General features: G+C 38.1%; 2 protein-coding genes across 3 annotated transcripts in view; one reads left to right on the plus strand and one right to left on the minus strand.

Moving 5' to 3' along the window:
* Positions 1-21,164, minus strand: part of FBXL20 (F-box and leucine rich repeat protein 20) — a 111,546-nt gene that overhangs the window by 64,199 nt on the left and 26,183 nt on the right. For both annotated transcript variants that reach the window (XM_079903797.1, XM_079903796.1), the window contains exon 2: positions 776-837. In XM_079903797.1, coding sequence (XP_079759923.1) covers positions 776-837 — 62 coding nt within the window. The remainder of the gene's footprint in view (positions 1-775; positions 838-21,164) is intronic.
* On the plus strand, positions 12,468-12,743 carry LOC307177694 (small ribosomal subunit protein eS27-like). Its single transcript, XM_079905068.1, has one exon. It carries the CDS (start codon positions 12,488-12,490, stop codon positions 12,740-12,742), a length of 255 nt encoding a protein of 84 aa, XP_079761194.1. The 5' UTR covers positions 12,468-12,487; the 3' UTR covers position 12,743.

Raw genomic sequence — 21,164 nt, forward strand, 5'->3', positions numbered from 1 at the left:
CACTATAGTCAACCAGCACATATGTATGTTTTGCTTTCACAGAAAACATTCATTCCAAGTTCAATTCAGTTCCTTTTTCTTAGCATCTTCAAAGTGTAAGTCCTACGTAAAGATTTATAGGATTTTGTCCCTGCTTCCATGGATCTTGCAATCTAGTGGAGGACTCAGCATGCAAATACTTAGGAATGCCAGGAATACTCTTTACCAGCACTAGTGCAGAATTTTTCACCCTGAAGCAGGGACTGGGCTGGTTATGGGCTAGACTGCAGTAGCAGCTATGAGCAAGAAAAAAATGTCCCGAGCACAGTATCTTGTTAACTTCTAACATCTGCAAAGAGAATGTGCCTTTCTCAGTCATGATATTCTACAAAAGTGAACAAAGAATGGTATGATTATGTGCCCAAATAATGGGCACTGAAAATAACTTCCCTGGATGCCTGTTTCTTTCCAGGTGATTCCTAAGTCAGAGGTATATAAATTGGGAGCTGTGTGTTTTATGTTACAAGTGATCCCAAATGTAGTTTCTACACATTAAAAATAAGGATGGTAAAATCATAAGTCTAACAGAGCAAAGTGTCAAATAACTTGTCTTTTTAATTTTTAAAAGGCTATAACCCCTAGAATAAGATTGTTTAACAAAAGAATCAATAAATTTTAAAATCTACATAATCCAGATCCTGTACATATATGAAAATTAGCAACAAGTCTAAAATTTTTTTAAACAGGCAAATATGATACACACACACACAAAAAAACAGCATAAAGTTAGACTTACCGTAATAGGAGTTCTTTGGGAAGTTTTTTATTAATTACAGCTTCATCACTATTTGAGAACATCTGCAAAAACAAAATCATTGTGTCAAGTGTCACTTAACATTTTATTATGTTCAACTCAACAGTTTAGAGGTAATCCTCTTAGGAGAGAGGTGAATAAGTACAGTGGGTGTTATAAGCCAAAGTCATATTTTCAGAAACTCTTTAGGCTAAAAAATGTCTGAGGCATTTAATTTGTTCCCTGTCTTTAGAAAAAAATGAACTAATAGCAGTCAGAAGGATGACATTATGTGCCAGATGCTATTTTAAGTGTATTTTATGTATTAGTGTACTGAATCTTCATACTACCCTTAATCTTCATTGTACATATAAGGAAACTGAGTTACAAAAGGTTTATTTGCATATCAGTACAGAGTGACCATTTAAAAATGCCATTAAGGTAAGGTTATTCTCCAAATCTAACTCACATTTATTTGTTCACAGAGATGTTCAGAAACCTAGGATAGGAAATGTTCTCTTTCAAGTTTTATATATCATGCAGAAGAGTAATAATGCCTCATAACCACCACCACATGCATTCTGGATGAATGCAGGATCATTTAACAAATTAATGAAATCACTCATAATGGGTACTTTTAACAGAGCCGTCTAGTAAGCTACATAAAAAAACCAAATATCTATATATCCAATAAAAAGCAACTAAAAACAATACACATGTCACTGAAGCTGAGAGGAATATGTTCAGTCCCTGCTATTAGGTATTACATAGATGCCTCTTGACTTCATACAATGAACATTTACTGAACACCCTGTGTTAGGCACTTTTCTAGGCAATGAAATACAAAAACAGTAAGATGTTATCTCTGTACTTAAGGAGCCCCTGCTCTACAATGAAGAACACAGAAATAAGCAAATACTAATTTTGGACTGGCATCAAGGAGATAAGCTAGAAATATATTAAAATTATAGTTCAAGTAAAAGATGATGCAGGTAAGATTACAGGGGTGGTGGAAGTGGAAAATAAAAAAAGTAGACAAAAGGATTTTTAAAGAAGCTACAGGACTTGCTGATGGAAAGTTGGATCATCTACCAAGTTTCAGTGCAACAAACACACTATGTTAAAATAAAAGTAATGCTGCCTGACAATTACATGTTTTTGGAAATTGCCTGACATCAAAGAATAATCTGCTTCCCTAAATTCTCTACCCATTAATGGAAGGTATTAAGAAAAAATCATATCCCTTTTCTGTAAGGCAGACTTTCAAAATGAAGCCATCACATTTCCTCCTAAACAAGTTCTCAAATTCCACGGTTTCTAAGACTCTACACCATTAAGATCATTCTTCTTCAGGTACACTTATAGGAAAGAATGCATGAAGTAGTTATAAAGTATACCCTGAATAATCTAGGGTTGATGACATAAATAACAATGTTATTTGTTGATAACATTATAACATTATGTTATTTATGATGACATAAATAACATTAGCAAAGACAGCTAATGTATCCAAAATTGAGACCTGCCTGGGGGACTTCTTAGCACACAACATATATCTTAAGCTTGAGATCTTGGGGAAAAATCACGTTAGTAAGTATAAAACAATATCACTAAGCTAAGCACCCAATATACTAGACTATGCCCAACTCAAATCCACAAAATATAAAAGATAATCATTTTTATACTAGAAATACTAAGCTCTTTATCTTGTATATTCAAAGTATTTAATTGAATGCTACGTACCTCACCCACCAAGGCACTTTGCTCACTTGAATATACAGGGTAATTAAATTGATAAAAAAATATAAACCTGTTATGTGTTGTTCACATGATTTGTGCAATTCTAGATACAAAAAGGAACAAAAATCACATCACATCCAGGGGCTTCCCTGGTGGTGCAGTGGTTAAGAATCCGCCTGCCAATGCAGGAGATATGGGTTCGAGCCCTGGTCCGGGAAGATCCCACATGCCGCAGAGCAAATAAGCCCATGCACCACCAACTGCTGAGCCCACGTGCCACAACTACTGAAGCCCACATGCCTACAGCCCCTGTTCCGCAACGAGAAGCCACTGCAATGAGAAGCCTGCGCACCGCAACGAAGAGTAGCCCCCACTCACCACAACTAGAGAAAGCCCACGCACAGCAACAAAGACCCATCTCAGCCAAAAATAAATAAATAAATTTATTTATTTATTAAAAAAAAAAGTCACACCCAGCAGCAATTTCTTCCCCTAAGTCACTCTAAATAGACCAAATGTTGTCTCTGTAAGAACACGAGGTATATGAAAAGAGAAAAGAAAAAAAGGAATAGACAGTGTCCTGGGAGTATCTGGGAAACATCATGTGTATAGGATATCTGTCCAGGCTTATATTTCCCTCCAATTCCTTCTGCACATATGTATCCTACTCCAAGTCTGCAAGAAAAAGATCAGTGGTTCACAAACCATGGTCACCTGACTAACAGCATCAGCATCAAACAGAACCTTGTTAGAAATGCAAATTCTTGGGCTGTACTCCAGACCTATAGCATCAGAAACAGGATGCCAGGGATGGTGGAGGGAAAGATGGGCAATTTGTAGTTTAACAAGCCCTCCAGGTGATATTGATGCTTCCTAAAGTTTGAGAACCAATGGAACAGATAAAATAGATTGAGAATCTCAGGACTTAAGAAATTACAGTTATAACACATAATCAGAATATTTTATTATTTGAAGTAACATAGCAATGGAGCTTAGAAAATAATCCTAGAGGTAGACACACATTAATTTTAGATGTTTTCTAGGAAACCCAAATGGTTTCTGCTCCAGTTCACGGTATTGGGTTTTTTTGTTTGTTTGTTTAATTTTTTGGCTACATTGGGTCTTTGTTGCTGCGCATGGGCTTTTCTCTTGTTGTGACGAGTGGGGGCTACCCTTCATTGCGGTGCATGGCCTTCTCACTGCGGTGTCTTCTCTTGTTGCGGAGCAAGGGCTCTGGGTGTGCAGGCTTCAGTAGTTGTAGCACGTGGGCTCAGTACTTGTGGCACACAGGCTTAGTTGCTCCAGGGCATGTGGGATCTTCCTGAACCAGGGGTTGAACCTGTGTCCCCTGCACTGGCAGGCGGATTCTTAACCACTGTGCCACCAAGGAAGTCCCCATGGTATTGTTTGTAAAATAAATGTTTCACAGAAGCAATAGAATACATGTTTTAGATATCTTACTATTTCAGCTGAATCCAAACTCTAGGTTTCTCATACAAAATATAAAGGGTGTCAAATCCAATTATATCAAGGATATAATGAATTATAACAAATTTGTGAAGGTTTTAGATATAATCGTAGAGAAAGTCACTGTTCAAACATTTGACATTCTTAGGTTATCTGGTTTCATATTAATGTGTGGATAGATTATTATATATTTTAATAATCTATCCACAAAAAATTACAAGGATATTGTGGGGGGGAACATGAGAACAACTACATTGTTCTCTCTTGATTATTTCTTTCAAGGTAGGACATCATTCCCTAAACAAACAAAAACAGACACTGAAACAGCCCCCCTGTCTTACAGGGATAGGACATTCTTAAATATTCAGGTTTTTAAAAAACTAAGTGATTTGTTTTGTCATACATTAGCATTTATTGTTGTTTTGTATAAAACTGTAATCGTTTTTCTATAAATAACCTAGCTGAGAAATATAACTGTGAAACCACTTGTTGCAAACTGTAATTACAACATAGAGTTCCTGAAGAGTAAGAAGCATTTTTTTTTTTGGCTATTATTTTAGCCTTTCTGATCAGTTTTTAAATCTTTGGCACATTCTGGGTATTAGTTTACTAACATAGTAAACTTAAATGCTTAGCACACAAAAAAGACACAGGAAACCAATTCAAGAGGCTTTAAATACAGGATCTGGGTGGGAAATGCAGATGGGTTGAACAAAGGAAACAGGAAAAGAAATACTTTCGCAACAGTGACCCCTGCTGATTAAAGTATAGCTACCAACTCCAAAAACGGAAATTAAAAGGTCTGACCTATGTTATTCAAGCATTATGGAAGAAATACAAAAGTTAATATATGTATTTTGGCATAGAATACTAGTATCCCCTCATATCCTCTCTACTCATCTAGAGTGACAGAATTCCCAATGTTTAGCTAGCACATGGCTGTGTGGAAAGAAGACTTTATTTCTCACTACGTTCTGGCCAATGGAATGTAAGAAAAAGTGATGTGTGTGGTATCAGGAGGATCCTTAATGAGAGAGAGTGTGCCCTTTCTTTACTCCTTCCTCTAGGATGATGTGTCCATTACATCAGAGTGTAAACTCTGAGAGGAAAGGGGCCTTGTCTGTTTAGTTCAACCCAGTATAGTCGGTAAGCAACACAATGCCTAGAAATTCCTCAACCAATGAATGTCATTTTTACTAAATAGATCAGGAAATACTTTTTGACTGTAAATTCCCAGCAGGTTTCCATGGTTTTTTCACTTTGTATCTCAGGAGGGGAGGGAAGAGGAGGGGAGGGGAGGAAGAAAGAAATTTAATAAACTGAATGTTACTCTAAATTCAGCAAATAACATGCAAATGACATCAACACAGCAACAGACTGACTACATTACAAAAATAACGATTAAAATACCTGAGGAGAAAAGTTTGAAGATTCAACTTATGGCCCATTTATTTCAAGGGATATGATACATTTCTTGTTTAAAAAAAAAAAAGTTGTAATAATTCCTAAGTTTTCACCATCACGGGATTTCATCTGTATACAGCAATTTTAGCAGCTTTATTATGGCATAATGCAAATATCGTAAAATTCACTGGTTTTAATTATACGCTTCAATAATTTTTAGTAAATTTATAAAGCTGTGTAACCATCACTACGATTCAGTTTTGATGAATTTCCATCACCCCAAAAATATCCTTTATGCCCATTTATAATCAATCCCTGTGCTGATCCCCAACCTCAAGCAACCACTTATCTGCTTTCTGTCTCTGTAGATTTTCCCTTCTGGGCATTAAAAAAAAATGGAATCATAAAATATGTCATCTTTTGCATCTTTTTTTATTCTGCATGTTTTTGTTTTGTTTTGTTTTGTTTTTTGCGGTATGCGGGCCTCTCACTGCTGTGGCCTCTCCCGTTGCGGAGCACAGGCTCCGGACGCGCAGGCTCAGCGGCCATGGCTCACGGGCCCAGCCGCTCCGCGGCATGTGGGATCTTCCCGGACCGGGGCACGAACCCGTGTCCCCTGCATCGGCAGGCGGACTCTCAACCACTGAGCCACCAGGGAAGCCCTCTGCATGTTTTTAAGTTCACCTATGTTATAGCATGTACCAGTTGTTCATTCTATTTTATTGTTGAATAGTATTCCAGTGTATGGAATTCTATATTTTGTTTATTCATTCCTAGCAGACAGACATTTGGATTGTTACAATTTTTTTTACTATTATGAATAATGTTGCTATGATCATTCTCATACAAGTCTTTGGGTTGAAATATGTTCTCATTTCTCTTGGATAAATTCTAAGGTGGATATTTTCTGGGTTGTATCATATGGTTAAGTGTTTTTTGGTTTTTTTTAAAATAAATTTATTTATTTATTTATGGCTGCGTTGGGTCTTCGTTGCTGCGCATGGGCTTTCTCCAGTTGCGGCGAGTGGGGGCTACTCTTCATTGTGGCGCGCGGGTTTCTCATTGCAGTGGCTTCTCTTGTTGTGGGGCATGGGCTCTACGTATGTGAGCTTCAGTAGTTGTGGCACGTGGGCTCAGTAGTTGTGGCTCGCGGGCTCTAGAGCTCAGGCTCAGTAGTTGTGGCACACGAGCTTAGTTGCTCCGCGGCATGTGGGATCTTCCCGGACCAGGGCTCGAACCCGTATCCCCTGCATTGGCAGGCGGATTCTTAACCACTGCGCCACCAGGGAAGTCCTATGGTTAAGTTTATTTAAAACTTTTAAATTGTTTTCCAGAGTAGCTGCACCATTTTACATTCCCACCAGCAATGTACGAGGTTTCCAGTCTGTCCCCATCTTACCGTTCCTTGTTGTTGCCTTTTTTATTTCAGTCAGTCTAATGGGGTGGTATCTCATTGTGGTTTCAATTTGCACTTCCCTAATTACTAATGCTGTTGAGCATCTTTTCATGTGCTTTTCAGCCATTCAGAAGACTTCTCTGGTGAAATGTGTATTCAAATCATTTTCCCTTTTGAGTTGTTTATCTTCTTACTATTGAGATTTAGGGGCTCCTTATATATTTTGAATACACATTCATTATCTACTCTATGACTTGCAAATAGTTTCTCCCATTCTGTGTGTCATGACTTCTATTTCTTAATGGTGTCTTTTGAAGAACAAGTATTTTTAATTTTGATATAGTCCAATTTATCCTTTTTTAACACATCATGCTTCTAAATATCATACATGTGAACTCTGCCTAACGAAAGGTTATACAATTGTCTTTTAATTCAGAAACTTTTAAAGCCATACCTAGCTGACTCTCTTGACTAGACATAATGGCCTCTAAGAAGCTAAAGGGAACTTATGCCACAGCGGATAGACACAACCAAAGTCAGGAGAGGACTGTCTTTAAAGAGTTATAATGATGTAGCTTTTGGGACATGGAATAACACAAACCAGATTCACAGAAAATTTCAGAAATTTTAAAGGAAGTTGTACCTGCTGGGTACAACAAGGGACAGAAACTATTTAAAATGAAAAAAGGCCACTGGGTTCCCAACTTTCTATAGGGAGGAAGTACCCTGAGGAAGCTACTTAGCTTCATAAGGTATTTCTTATGTAAAAGGAGAGACCTCTCAGAAAGCAGTGTTAAGAGCTCATAATGCAGTACCAAGAATCACAGAGAACAACGGATTAGGGAACCATTCCCAGGAAGCAGAAATGGGCCCCAATCAAGGCACGTTTCCTGCTTCTGGGTTACCAAAAGTAGGGTCCAGCTGCTTGCTGCTCGAAAGCCAATACTTGAGAGGCAAGGTTGGTAGAAAGTAAAATTTGCTTTATTTCAGAGGCCAGCAACGAGGGGAGAGGGTGGACTCATGCCCAAAGGCCAACTCCCCACTGACAATCAGTGGGCAAGAGCTTTTAAAGGGGAGTTTCAGGTGTGTATAGGCGGAGGTAGGGGGCTACATGCAGGAACCAAATAGTCAGCTCTGACAGTCATCTTGAAATTGGTCATGCGGTGGTCTGATCAGCGTCATCCTGATTTTAAGTACAGTTAATCTTCAGTTCCAGGGTCGGTTTGTTCCCACTTCCTTGAGAACAGTTCTCAGAATTATGGCAGCTCATGCCATGGCTACAGTCTGGTCATCATGTAGTAAACTTCTTCCACCTGGTGGGGGTTGCAACATCTACAAAACAGCTCAAAGGACAGAATATTACCTACAGCCCATGAGAAGGAACTAAAGGTCCTTGAATTTGTTTAATAACTGAACTATCAATATTTGGTCTTGTTTGACTGTTTTCCTTTGCTTCTGCATTTTCTCAATTCTCTGATTAAACTCTTTAGCTAAAGTTTTTCTACAGACAAAAGGAGGCAGAGGACATGGTGGGGAAGGACCATAGGGTCCTGTTCCATTTCACCTGGAGTAGGTGACCTGACAATGCGTCTGCTATATTTCAGAATTGATATATGCTATATTTCAGAATCGATATATGCTATATGCCTCCTGTTACTTCCCCTTTTTAGGGTGAATGTATATTGCTGTTATTCTATCTCTGTGAATAACGGTATATGTTGAGTGTATGGGGCAGATAACTTTTCTTTTTAGTTCATAGGTCTCTGGATCAAGAGGAACTGCAGGTGAGGACCCTCATCTACCTCTAAATCAGATGCAGATAACAAGTTACAGGTTTTCACCATTATTTATTTGTGTATTTATACAGGTTGTTTTTGGATATAAGACTTTCAGATGTCTTGGGAGGGAATGATTTGCATGAGACAAGAATGCGAACCATTGGAGCCAGAGGGCAGACCATGGTAGAACCTTATAATAAGGGCCTCTGAAGAATCTTATCTCCTTGCTACAATACCCTTTTGCAGTGGGCTTTTGCTGCACCTCCCTTCAATAGGTGGGGTCTGTTTTCCCACCCTTTGCATTTGAGTTCACATGATGACTTGATCTGACCAAAAGAATGTGGTGAAAATAACACTGCAATTTCCAAGCTAAGCCTTAACCAAAACTTTACCTTCTGCAAACATTCCTGCCACCATGTAAGAAAGCCCAGGCTAAACTTGTGAATGATGACAGGCCTTGTGGAAAAAGAGTACCAGCTGACAGTGACACCAAGGTCTCAGACTGTAAATGAGGCCATCTTAGACACGCAAGTCCCAGTCAAGCCACCAGAGGACTGCAGCCTCACGGGCAACCTTTTTGGGTGACTAGAAGAAGTGCCAGACTGAATAACTGTTTCAAGCCACTAGGTTTTAGAGCAGTTGTTAGACAGCAAAAGCTATGAAAACATTCTACATTTTAAAAGTTCATGACTTGTGATCTAAATTTCATAGATTTGAATAAAATTTGAGACATACTGAAGCAGCCCAACACAGGTAAAATCTTTGGTGGGAAGAAAATTTCTGAGAGAGATTAAGAATGAACCATCATAAAGAAATCCAGAGTTGAAGCTGCAGAGATTTTTTTAAAACGATTTTTTCCTATAAGTAGTTTTTACTGATTATGCCATTCCCTCACTCAACCAACACCAGATGTTTTTCCAACTGATTTCTCGCCAAAATCTAAGAGGAAAACATTTTTGTATGCCTAAATAAACCTAAAACAAAGTAAGTTTGTAATTCCTCCACCCAACATCTTGTCCCTAGTAGAAATATAATTGCTTTTTAGAAGCAAACTGCTGTCAGTGCATTACCATATCATGACTAAATTTATCTTAAGAAAGAAATCCCTAGATAAAAACACCAAGGAAGGGATACATTTAGAAAACAGATACATTACTTAATAGATCAAACTTTCTGCTATGGACACTTTCTAATATCTGAGTCAATATTACAAGCTTTCTTTTATCCTGACTTCTGTTTCTTTAACCGAAATCAATATCCACTACCAATTCATTGCTCTCAGTCTGAAATAAGTATACACTTTTATTCTGTTTTCTGTTGAGAATTTCTTCCACTTAATCAGTATTAACTATCCACAGCAACATTCCAGAGCACCAACGACTCCATGAACTTCGATGAACTACTGGATATGACTGGAACTCATTTTGGGTACTGCTCAATCCTGGAAATCTTCCATGCCCTACTGAAAACTTCTTTTGAAGTTATGAAGTGAAAGGAAAGAATTTTAAAGTCAAGGTGGCAATATAATTATATGTCCTCCCCTTTTCTCCTCCACTTACCCCAGCTCCACCACACTATATACACACAAAAGAACTACTAGTAGATACAACAAGGCCATGATGGGATCTGACTCAGGATTAGCAAGCATTTAACTGAATCTCATACTCCAAAATGCCAGAGCGGGTGGTAAATCAGAGGAAAGTAGGGTTTGACTTCCTCATGTACAAATTCTAGTCGATGTGCCAGAAACTGAAAACTGGCAGAATCTGTGGAATTTTCCAAGACATATGTCAGATAGTAATTTTACAACTCACTCACAAACACACATTCTAAATCATCTTACTGCTATGGAAATATTTCCAAAGCAATGGTATTTTAATACAGCCATGCTACTTATTTGTAGAAAAAGCATTCCCCTGTTTTAGATAATGTAAGAAACAAAGTACACAGTACCCTAGATACCCTAAATGCATGCCAGAAATTATATTTTAGATTTAAAAGGAACCAAAAGAAACAATATGTTAAATCAGAACAAAGATTCTTTAAAAAGGAAGGGAAGATATAACTTTGTAAGAAAGTCATTAAGGAAAAGTGATACCAAATTAACAAAGGAAATCTATTAGACTTCCTAGGCCATGATATGAATAAGACAGTGGTGCTATTATGAACAAGATAGCTAAACAAAGGATGCATGATATAGCTAAATATTTGGCTGTTATTAATTGATATATATATATATCTAGAAAGAGGTCTCTATAATATACCATATAACTTAACTGAATTTTTATATAAAAATTCAACCAAGACAAAAGGACATTGGAAAAACAGTAGGGTCCGCCCTACCCCTATACCCTATCGAATCTTCTAGGGGGTTCTTTTGATATTTACCTCTGTTTTTCTAAATATGCTTGATTTATCAAATTTAGATATTACCTATCGACATCAACCTCTACCTCTAGCCTCCATACTCTATGTAATTTTATGACAATCTTTGTTTAAATAAAGAGTGAGTGTGAATGTAATACTGGACAGATACTACTGAGTGCTGAGCCAGCAGAACAATAGGACCATGTACTCTTTGTCCCTACAAATTAATGACAACCTCATTTTTCCTACTTTCTATATATTTTTAACTTTTCCTCAAATGCTCCAGCATCTGTCACATGTCTATCAATATTTTCCATATGCTCAAACACACCAGATATTGCTTTTTCCCAGAGCCATAACTTCCCAGAACCCTTTGGTCTTTCTTCTGCTTCCCTCTGTGGGGGGACTCTCTAGACTAGGTACAGAGCTGTCACCTTGGGCTCTCCCCTGGCTCTTCTCTTTGACTGAATTCTGAGTCTTGGACCCGATTTCTTTTCCCTTCCTATTTAAGAGTACATTCACTAGTAACTTACGGGGGAAAAAAGGCTCATGAGAACTGAAATCCTGGTCACTTGCACGTCTAAAAATATCTTTATCCTAGACTCACATTTGATTGATAATATGACTGAATAAAATTATAGGTTGGAAATCCTTTCCACTGAAGATATCTGAAGATACTGCTTAATGCATTCTGTCTTCCTATGTTACTACTGTGATATGTAATGCTATTCTGATTAGTCCTTTGAATGTAACCTCTAGCTACTCTTGCTGGAAGCTTTTAGTACAGCCTCTGTATCCCCAGTTTACTGAAATTTCATAATCAGTCCTCTTGGTCTGTGTCTTTTTTATTATTCTATCAGATCTTTCAACTTGCAAATCTATGATTCAGTTTGGAAAATGCTTTGGAAATCTGTTGGTATCATCTCCCACTATTTTCTCTGTCCTCTCTTGCTCAAATTCCTATTAGTCAAATATTGGACCTTCTGGTCTATCTTTAATTTTTTAAATTATTTGTCTCCTATTTTCCTCATTTAATATTTTCTTTCTAATTCCTAGGAAATTGCTTCAACTTTACTTCCAATCTTTACACTAATTTTTTTTGGGGGGGTATCATTTTTTATTTCCAAGAGTTATTTCTTATTTATTGAAAGAGTTTCAAAAGAGCATTCTGTTTTTTGAAGATGCAACATTTCATTTCTTAGAGATTAATACCTCTTCCCCTCTGCCCTACCCGCAGTTTTTTCCTCTCTGCTCTCTACCTTGTTTCTTTTATGTGTTTGTCTGGCCTCTCATTTTGGAGGCTTTCCTCAACTATCAGGTTATCCTTGGCTGTCCACTCCTTTTCATGGCATTAAGAAGCTATTGTAAGTTCACTGTTTGGCTCCATATCCCTATCCTTTTCATACATCTGATATTCCTGGATCCAGAACCCTCAGCCTCCATTTTCTTGAAGAAAAAAATGCCCAGTTTCCTAGAGGGGGAAGAAGTAGTTTACATAGGATTCAACCACTTAATTTAAGATTTCTTCAGCCTTTCCGACGGTGATGACCTCCCCATGAGAACATGCCTCTCCCAAAGGATCTCCTTCGTTACTTTCCAGAAGAGGAGAAGAGGAAACACAAGAAGAAGAGCCTGGTGCAGTGCCCTAATTCCTATTTCATGGATGTGAAATGCTCAGGATGCTATAAAACCACCACTGTCTTTGGCCATGCACAAACAGTAGTTCTGTGTGTTGGCTGCTCTACTGTCCTCTGCCAGCCCACAGGAGGAAAGGCAAGGCTTACCGAAGGATGCTCCTTCAGACGGAAGCAGCACTAAAAGCCCCCAGAATCAAGATGAACGGGAAACCATCGCAATAAACACATTTTGGATTAAAAAAAAAGACTTTCTTCAACCAGTACCTACTTTTAATCTCAAGCCTCATTCTTATATTTTCACTTTTTACTACCAAGTGTTGAGTCTTTTTGGAGGTTTTGTAAACTTGCTTGCTAGTCTCTGCAGACAACCCAGAGTGTACCTCCCTCTACTTGGCTAAATTATTTAACACTTTTCTACTAATTTTTTTATCTTCTAAAATTTTTTTTGTCATTCTTGTGCCTGTGATCTTATACTCCTTTTTATTCTTTTATTATAATGTTAGTGCTATTTGAAAAGAAAGGAAATAAATGTATTAAAGTCAAACTCCCATGTTTAGCCAAAATACCCATGCAATAGTTTTAGGTATCTTGAATAAAGTCATAAGCATATTTACTAAACTTCTGGATACCATGAAACTCATTAGGATAAATAATAACCTAGGATAACAGAATCAGGGTTCAACATGGTTTTAAAAGGACTGTATCAAGAGGAAACTAGGGACCTCCCTGGTGGCGCAGTGGTTAAGAATCCGCCTGCCAATGCAGGGGACATGGGTTCGAGCCCTGGTCCGGGAAGATCCCACATGCCACGGAGCAACTAAGCCTGTGTGCCACAACTACTGAGTCTGCACTCTAGAGCCTGCAAGCAACAACTACTGAAGCCCATGCACCTAGAGCCCGTGCTCCGCAACAAGAGAAGCCACCGCAATGAGAATCACGTGCACCACAATGAAGAGTAGCCCTCGCTCACCGCAACTAGAGAAAGCCCGCGCACAGCAACGAAGACCCAACACAGCCAAAAATGAATAAATAAATTAATTAATTTTAAAAAATGAGGAAACTAAACGGTAAATTTTTTTTAAATCTCTCACTAAAATTAAGCAATTACCAGTTATATAAATATGAAACTAGAAACCTAGTTTCACAAAAAACAGGGAGTTTTAGTTTATCATGAGTTACTTATGTGACTTCCTGTAACAAATTTTAAAAGAAAAGAAAAACTGTATCTTAGGATACACTAATGGAAAGCAGACCAGACCAAGGGACAAAACTACTGTATATTCTGAGTGGTTGTCAATAACTCTAACGTCACATTTGAGAAAGGAAATCAACTAAATATCATTTAGAAAATGGATCCCAGGATACTGAGAGGTTCTAAAGCTAAGTTTTGTGGAAGATGGTAAAGATAAGAGGAATACTCAAAATGTTCAATGGAAGAACATTATAGCTGCTATTAAAGAGCTGAAGAATTGTCCTTTACAATCAAGTAGCTCTATACTGTTCAAGATAACCAACCTAGGAGAAGCGGAGACAATGTGTTTAAGACAGATTTGGCTTAAATAACTGTGTAAAGCTGTGAGCTCTCCCCATTACTGGTCAGCCAGTCTCTCCAATATCAGCGATGTCATAGAGTAGATTGTTCCATTGAAGGAGCTTTAACTAGATGACATTAAGCCTGGTTCCACTAAAGGAAGACAGAAATAAAGAAACCAAGAGTCAAAGAAGGTCATTGTATAATGATAAAGGGGGTCAATTCATCAAGAAGATACAACAAGTGTAAATATTTATGCACCCAACACTGGAGCACCTAAATATATAAAGCAAATATAACAACTAAAAGGAGAAACGAACAGCAATACAACAGTAGCAGGGGATTTTAACACCTCACTCTCAATAACAGATCTTCCAGAGAATTAATAAGCAAACAGAAGATTTTAACAACATCACAGACTAAATGATCTAATAAACATACACAGAACAGTCCATCCAGTGGCAGCAAAATACACATTCTTCTCAAGCATACACAGAACATTCTCCGAGACAGAACATATGTTAGGCCACAATACAAATTTCAACAAGATCAGTAAGACAGAAACCATATCAAGTATCTTTCCTGCTCACAATGGTATTCAGATGTGTGTTTTCCAACACCCAAGCAATACCCGATTTCTTAGCAGACACTGAATGGGTGTCCTACAAATTTAACTCAATTCTGACACTATCTACCAGGAGATAGCATCAGATCTCACAGGTGAAAGGCCCAGTCCCACAAGACTACCCCCACTTCAGACACCAATTGCAAGTCCAGGGTGTTACTTTGTGCTTCTGACCAACTGGCTATAAATTAAAGGTTCCTGCAACCCACTTCTCAGGTTCAATTAATTTGCTAGAAGTGGTACACAGAACTCAGAGAAACATTAACGTATGTCTCTCAGTTTATTATTATTATTTTTAATTTACTTAATTTAATTTTTATTTATTTTTGGCCACGTTGGGTCTTTGTTGCTGCGTGCGGGCTTTCTCTAGTTGCGGTGAGCGGGTCTACTCTTCGTCCTCAGGTTACAGGCTCAGGGGTTCAGCAGTTCTGGCTCGCGGGCTGTAGAGCACAGGTTCAGTAGTTGTGGCGCACAGGCTTAGTTGCTCCGCGGCATCTTCTTCGACCAGGGCTCAAACCCGTGTCCCCTGCATTGGCAGGCGGATTCTTAACCACTGCGCCACCAGGGAAGCCCTCTCAGCTTATTTAAAGGATTCAGATGAACAGCCAGATAAAGAGGTAACACAGGGTGAGGTCTGGAAGGGTCCTGAGTGCAGGAGCTTCTGTCGCCATAAGAACTGGGGTGCACCACCCCTCTGGCATGCAGATGCTACCAACATGGAAGATCTCTGAACCTCATCCTTTTGGGTTTTTTTAATGGAGGCTCCAATACATTGACATAATTGATTATACCACAGGCCATTGGTGACTGCTTCAACCTTCAGCTCCTCTCTCCTCCCCAGAGGCGGGGAAGGGGGAAATGGGGAGTGGAACTGAAAGTTCCAACCCTCTAATCATAGTTGGCTCCCCTGGCAACTGGTCTCCATCATTCAGTTACCTAGGGGCCTTCAAAAATTCACCTTATTAACAAACTCAGGTGTGGTTGAAAGGGGCTTGTTGTAAACAAAAAGACACCCATTTCACCTTTATGGCTTTGAACTGAGAACAAAAGATGTTCCTACTGCTTGCTTAGGAAATTACAAGGGTTTTTGGGAGTTGTGAGTCAGGAACCAAGAACAAAGACCAAAATATATGTGTTATAAATCACAATATCATGAAACTAGGCATGAAACTAGAAATCAGTAACAGAAGGAAAATTGGAAAATTCACAAATACGTGGAACTCAATCAACACACTACTGAACAACCAATAGATCAAAGAAGAAATCAAAAGGGAAATCAAAAAATATCTTGAGACAAACAAAAACGGAAACACAACAAACCAAAACTTATGGGATGCAGCAAAAACAGTTTTAAGAGGAATGTTTATAGCTATAAATGTCTACATTAAGAAAAAAGAAAGATCCCAAATAAACAGCCAACATTTCACCTCAAGGAACTAGAAAAAGAACAAACTAAGCCCAATGTCCGCAAAAAGCAATAATAAAGATTAGAGCAGAAATAACCGAAATGGAGAAAGGAAACCAATATAAAAGATTAATGAAACTAACACTTGGTTCTTTAAAAAGATAAACAAAATTGACAAACCTATAGCTAGACTAACCAAGGGAAAAGAGAGGACTCAAGTAAAATTATAAATGAAAAAAGAAAGAAAAAAATTATAAATGAAAGAGGAGACATTACAACTGATACCACAGAAATATAAAGGATCATAAGAGACTACTATGAACAATCATACCCCAATAAAATGGACAACCTACGAGAAATGGATAAATTCCTAGAAGCATGACCACTTACTGTTAAGGTAATTAAACAAGGAGGCAATTGGGGTTTAATTGTCTGAGGTGGTTCTAATGCCTTGGTAGCCCACGTTGCAAACCAAAACCTAAGCCAGCATAAATGCACTGGAATCTGAGAAAATGAAACTTAAGAACAATCCCAAGTAAGGCAACTCCTTAAGATACAGCCAATCAAATAACTGTTTTGCTTCGGTGCCTTGTCTATAAAAACCTTGCCCGTAGCTCCTGTGCATGGAGCACTTCTAAAATCACTTCTGGACTGGTGCTATGCAATTGAAATTAATGTCTGCTCAAATAAACTCTTCAACATTTTAATGTGCAACAGGTTTTGTTTTTCTTTTTTAACACTTCCAAGACTGAATCATGAAGATGTGGATAATTTGAATAGATAAATAATGAGTATGGAGACTGAATCGGTAATCAAAACCTCCCAACAAAGAAAAGCACAAGACTAGATGGTTTCACTGAGAAATTCTAGGAAGCATAAGAAAGGATTAATGTCAATCCTACTCAAACTCTTCCCCAAAAATTGAAGAGGAGAAATCACTCCCAAACTCATTTTATGAAGCCAACATTACCCAAAGCCAGAGAAGGAAACTGTAAGAAAACTATAAGCCAATATCCCTGATGAATTTAGATGCAAAAATTCTCAGTAAAATAACAGCAAACCATTCAACAGCACATTAAAAGAATCATACACCATGATCAAATGGGATTTATCCCTGTGACACAAGGATGGTTCAATGCACACAAATTAATCAATGTGATAAACCACATTAACAGAATGAAAGACCAAAATGATATGATCTGAATAGATAGAAAAAAAAAAACACTGGACAAAAGTCAACATCATTTCCTGATAAAAAACCATCTACAAGCTGGATATAGAAGGAATGTACCTCAACATAATAAAGGCCATATATGACAAGCCCACAGCTGACTTCACAATGGTGAAAGGCTGACAGCTTTTCCCCTAAGATCGGAAACAAGACAAAGGTAATCTAAACACTCCTAGTCAACACAGTACTGGAAGTCCCAACCACAGCAATTAGGTAGGAAAGACATAAAAGGCATCCAAATCAGAAGGAAGAAGTAAAAGTATCTCTGTTCGCAGATGACATGATTTTATACAGAAAAATCTTAAAGACTACACCATAAAACCATTAGAACTAATAATTCATTAAAGCTGCAGGTTACAAAATCAGCATACAAAAATCAGTGGCACTTCTATATACTAAGAACAAACTAGATGAAAATATACAATCTCATTTAAAATAATATAAAAAAATAAAATACCTAATAACTCTCCCAGACTTCAGACAATACTACAAAGCAACAGTGATCAAAACAGTGTGGTACCGGTACAAAAACAGACATATGGATCAATGGAACAAAATAGAAAGCCCAGAAATAAATCCACATACCTATGGTCAATTAATCTTTGACAAAGGAGGCAAGAATATAAAATGGGAAAAAGACAGTCTCTTCATCAAGTGGTGCTGGGAAAGTTGGACAGCTGCATGTAAATCAATGAAGTTAGAACACACCCTCACACCATGCACAAAAGTAAACTCAAAATGGCTTAAGGATAAGACATGAAACCATAAAACTCCTAGAAGAGAGCATAGGCAAAACATTCTCTGACATAAATAGTACCAATGTTTTCTTAGGTCAGTCTCCCAAGGCAATAGAAATAAAAACAAAAATAAACAAATGGGACCTAAGCAAACTTACAAGCTTTTGCACAGCAAGGGAAACCATTTAAAAAAAAAAAAAAGACAACCTATGGAATGGGAGAAAATATTTGCAAATGATGCAACCAGCAAGGGCTTAATTTCTAAAATATAGAAACAGTTCATACAACTCAACAACAGAAAAGCAAACAATCCAATCAAAAAATGGGCAAAAGACCTTAACAGACATTTCTCCAAAGAAGACATACAGATGGCCAGTAGGCACATGGAAAGATGCTCAACATCACTAATTATTAGAGAAATGCAAATCAAATATACAATGAGGTACCACCTCACACCAGTCAGAATGGCCACCATTAAAAAGTCTACAAATAACAAATGCTGGAGAGGGTGTGGAGAAAAGGGAACCCTCCTACACTGTTGGTGGGAATATAAATTGGTGCAGCCACTATGGAAAACAGTATGGAGGTTCCTCAGGAAACTAAAAATAGAATTCCCATATGATCCAGCAATCCCACTTCCTGGTCATATACCCAGACAAAACTATAGCTCTAAAAGATACATGCACCCCTATGTTCATAGCAGCACTATTCACAATAGCTAAGACATGGAAACAACCTAAATGTCCATCGACAGATGAATGGATAAAGAAGATGTAGTACATATATACAATGAAATATTACTCAGCCATAAAAAAGAATGAAATAATGGCATCTACAGCAACATGGATGCAGCAAGAGATTATCATACTAAGTGAAGTAAGTCAGAAAGAGAAAGACAAATACCGTATGATATCACTTGTATGTGGAATCTAAAATATGGCATAAATGAACCTATCTACAAAACAGAAACAGACTCACAGACATAGAGATCAGACCTGTGGTTGCCAAGGGGAAGGGGGGAAGGGAGAGGGATGGACTGGGAATTTGGCATTGGTAGATACAAACTATTACATTTAGAATGGATAAACAACAAGGTCCTACTGTATAGCACAGGGAACTATACCCAATCCCCTGGGATAAGCCATAATGGAAAAGAATATTTTAAAAAGAATGTCTATATGTATAAAACTGAGTCACTTTGCTGTACAACAGAGATTGCCACAACACTGTAAACCAACTATACTGCAATTAAAAAAATTAAAAATGAAATAAAATACCTAGCAATAAATTTAAGCAAGGAGGTGAAAGATCTGTACATAAAAACTGTAAGGCATTGATGAGAAAAATTGAAGACACAAATAAATGGAAATATATCCATGTTTATGGACTGGAAACCAAATCACCCAAAGTGATCTACATATGCAATGCAATCTCTATCAAAATTCCAATGCATTTTTCACAGAAATAGAAAATCAATCCTAAAGTTTATATGGAACCACAAAAGATCCTGAATAGCCAAAGTAATCTTGAGAGGGAAGAACAAAGCTGGAGGCATCACACTTCCTGACCTGAAACTACATTACAAAGCTTTAGTAATCAAAACATTATGTACTGGCAGAAAAACAGACACACAGACCAATGGAACAGAATCAAGAGCCCAGACATAAACCCATGAATATACGGTCAACTAATATTTGAAAAGGGAGCCAAGAAGACTCAATGGGGAAAAGATAGTCTCTTCAACAGTAGGTACTGGGAAAACTGTATATTCACATGCAGAAGAATAAAATTAGACCTCTATATTACATCACTCACAAAAATTAACTCAAAATGGATTAAAGACTTAAATAAATGTAAGGCCTAAAACTCTTAGAAGAAAATATAGTGAAAATGCTCCTTAACATTGGTCTTGGCAATGATTTTTTTGGATATAACACCAAAAGCACAAGAAGTAAAGCAAAAAACAAGTGGAACTACATCAAACTAAAAAGCTTCTGCACAGCAAAAGAATCAACAAAATGAAAAGGCAACCTATAAAATGGGAGAAAACATTTGTAAACTATATATCTGATAAGGGATTATTATCCAAAATATATAAGAAACTCATATAATAATAACGAAATAAAATAAATAAATAAATAAAAATGGGCAAAGGATCTGAACAGAAATTTTTCCAAAGTATATGAAAAGGTGTTCAACATCATCAGGGAAACGCAAGTCAAAACCACAATGAGGGGGGCTTCCCTGGTGGCGCAGTGGTTAAGAATCCGTCTGCCAATGCGGGAGACACGGGTTTGAGCCCTGGTCCAGGAAGATCCCACATGCCGCAGAGCAACTAAGCCCGTGTGCCACAACTACTGAGCCTGCGCTCTAGAGCCTGTGGGCCACAACTACTGAGCCTCCATGCCACAGCTACTGAAGCCCGCACACCTAGAGCCCGTGCTCTGCAACAACAGAAGCCACCACAATGAGAAGCCCGCGCACCCCAACAGAGTAGCCCCTGCTCACCGCAACTAGAGAAAGCCCAGGCACAGCAACGAAGACCCAACACAGCCAGAAATAAATAAATAGTTATTTTTTAAAAATTATTTTAAAAAAAACAACAATGAGATATCACCTCACATTTGTTAGAATCACTATAATCAAAAAGACATGAGGGGGCTTCCCTGGTGGCACAGTGGTTGAGAGTCCGCCTGCCGATGCAGGGGACGCAGGTTCGTGCCGTGGTCCGGGAAGATCCCACATGCCGTGGAGCGGCTGGGCCCGTGAGCCATGGCCGCTGAGCCTGCGCGTCCGGAGCCTGTGCTCCGCAACGGGAGAGGCCACAACAGTGAGAGGCCCGCGTACCGCAAAAAATAAAAGACATGAGATAATAAGTATTGGTGAGGTGGAGAAACGCGAACCCTTGAGCAGTGTTAGTGTGAATGTAAATTGGTACAGCCACTATGGAAAACACTATGGAGGTTCCTCATAAAATTAAAGACAAAACTGCCATATAATTCAGCAGTCCCACTTGAGGTATATATCCAAGGAAATGAAATTACTATTTCAAAGAGATATCTGCACCTCCATGT

Source organism: Stenella coeruleoalba (assembly GCF_951394435.1).
Source record: "Stenella coeruleoalba genome assembly, chromosome: 19".
Classification (NCBI taxonomy): domain Eukaryota; kingdom Metazoa; phylum Chordata; class Mammalia; order Artiodactyla; family Delphinidae; genus Stenella; species Stenella coeruleoalba.

Bases quoted from the DNA above. Each gene is read 5' to 3' on its own strand.
- LOC307177694 (XM_079905068.1), top strand. From the start codon at position 12,488: ATGCCTCTCCCAAAGGATCTCCTTCGTTACTTTCCAGAAGAGGAGAAG.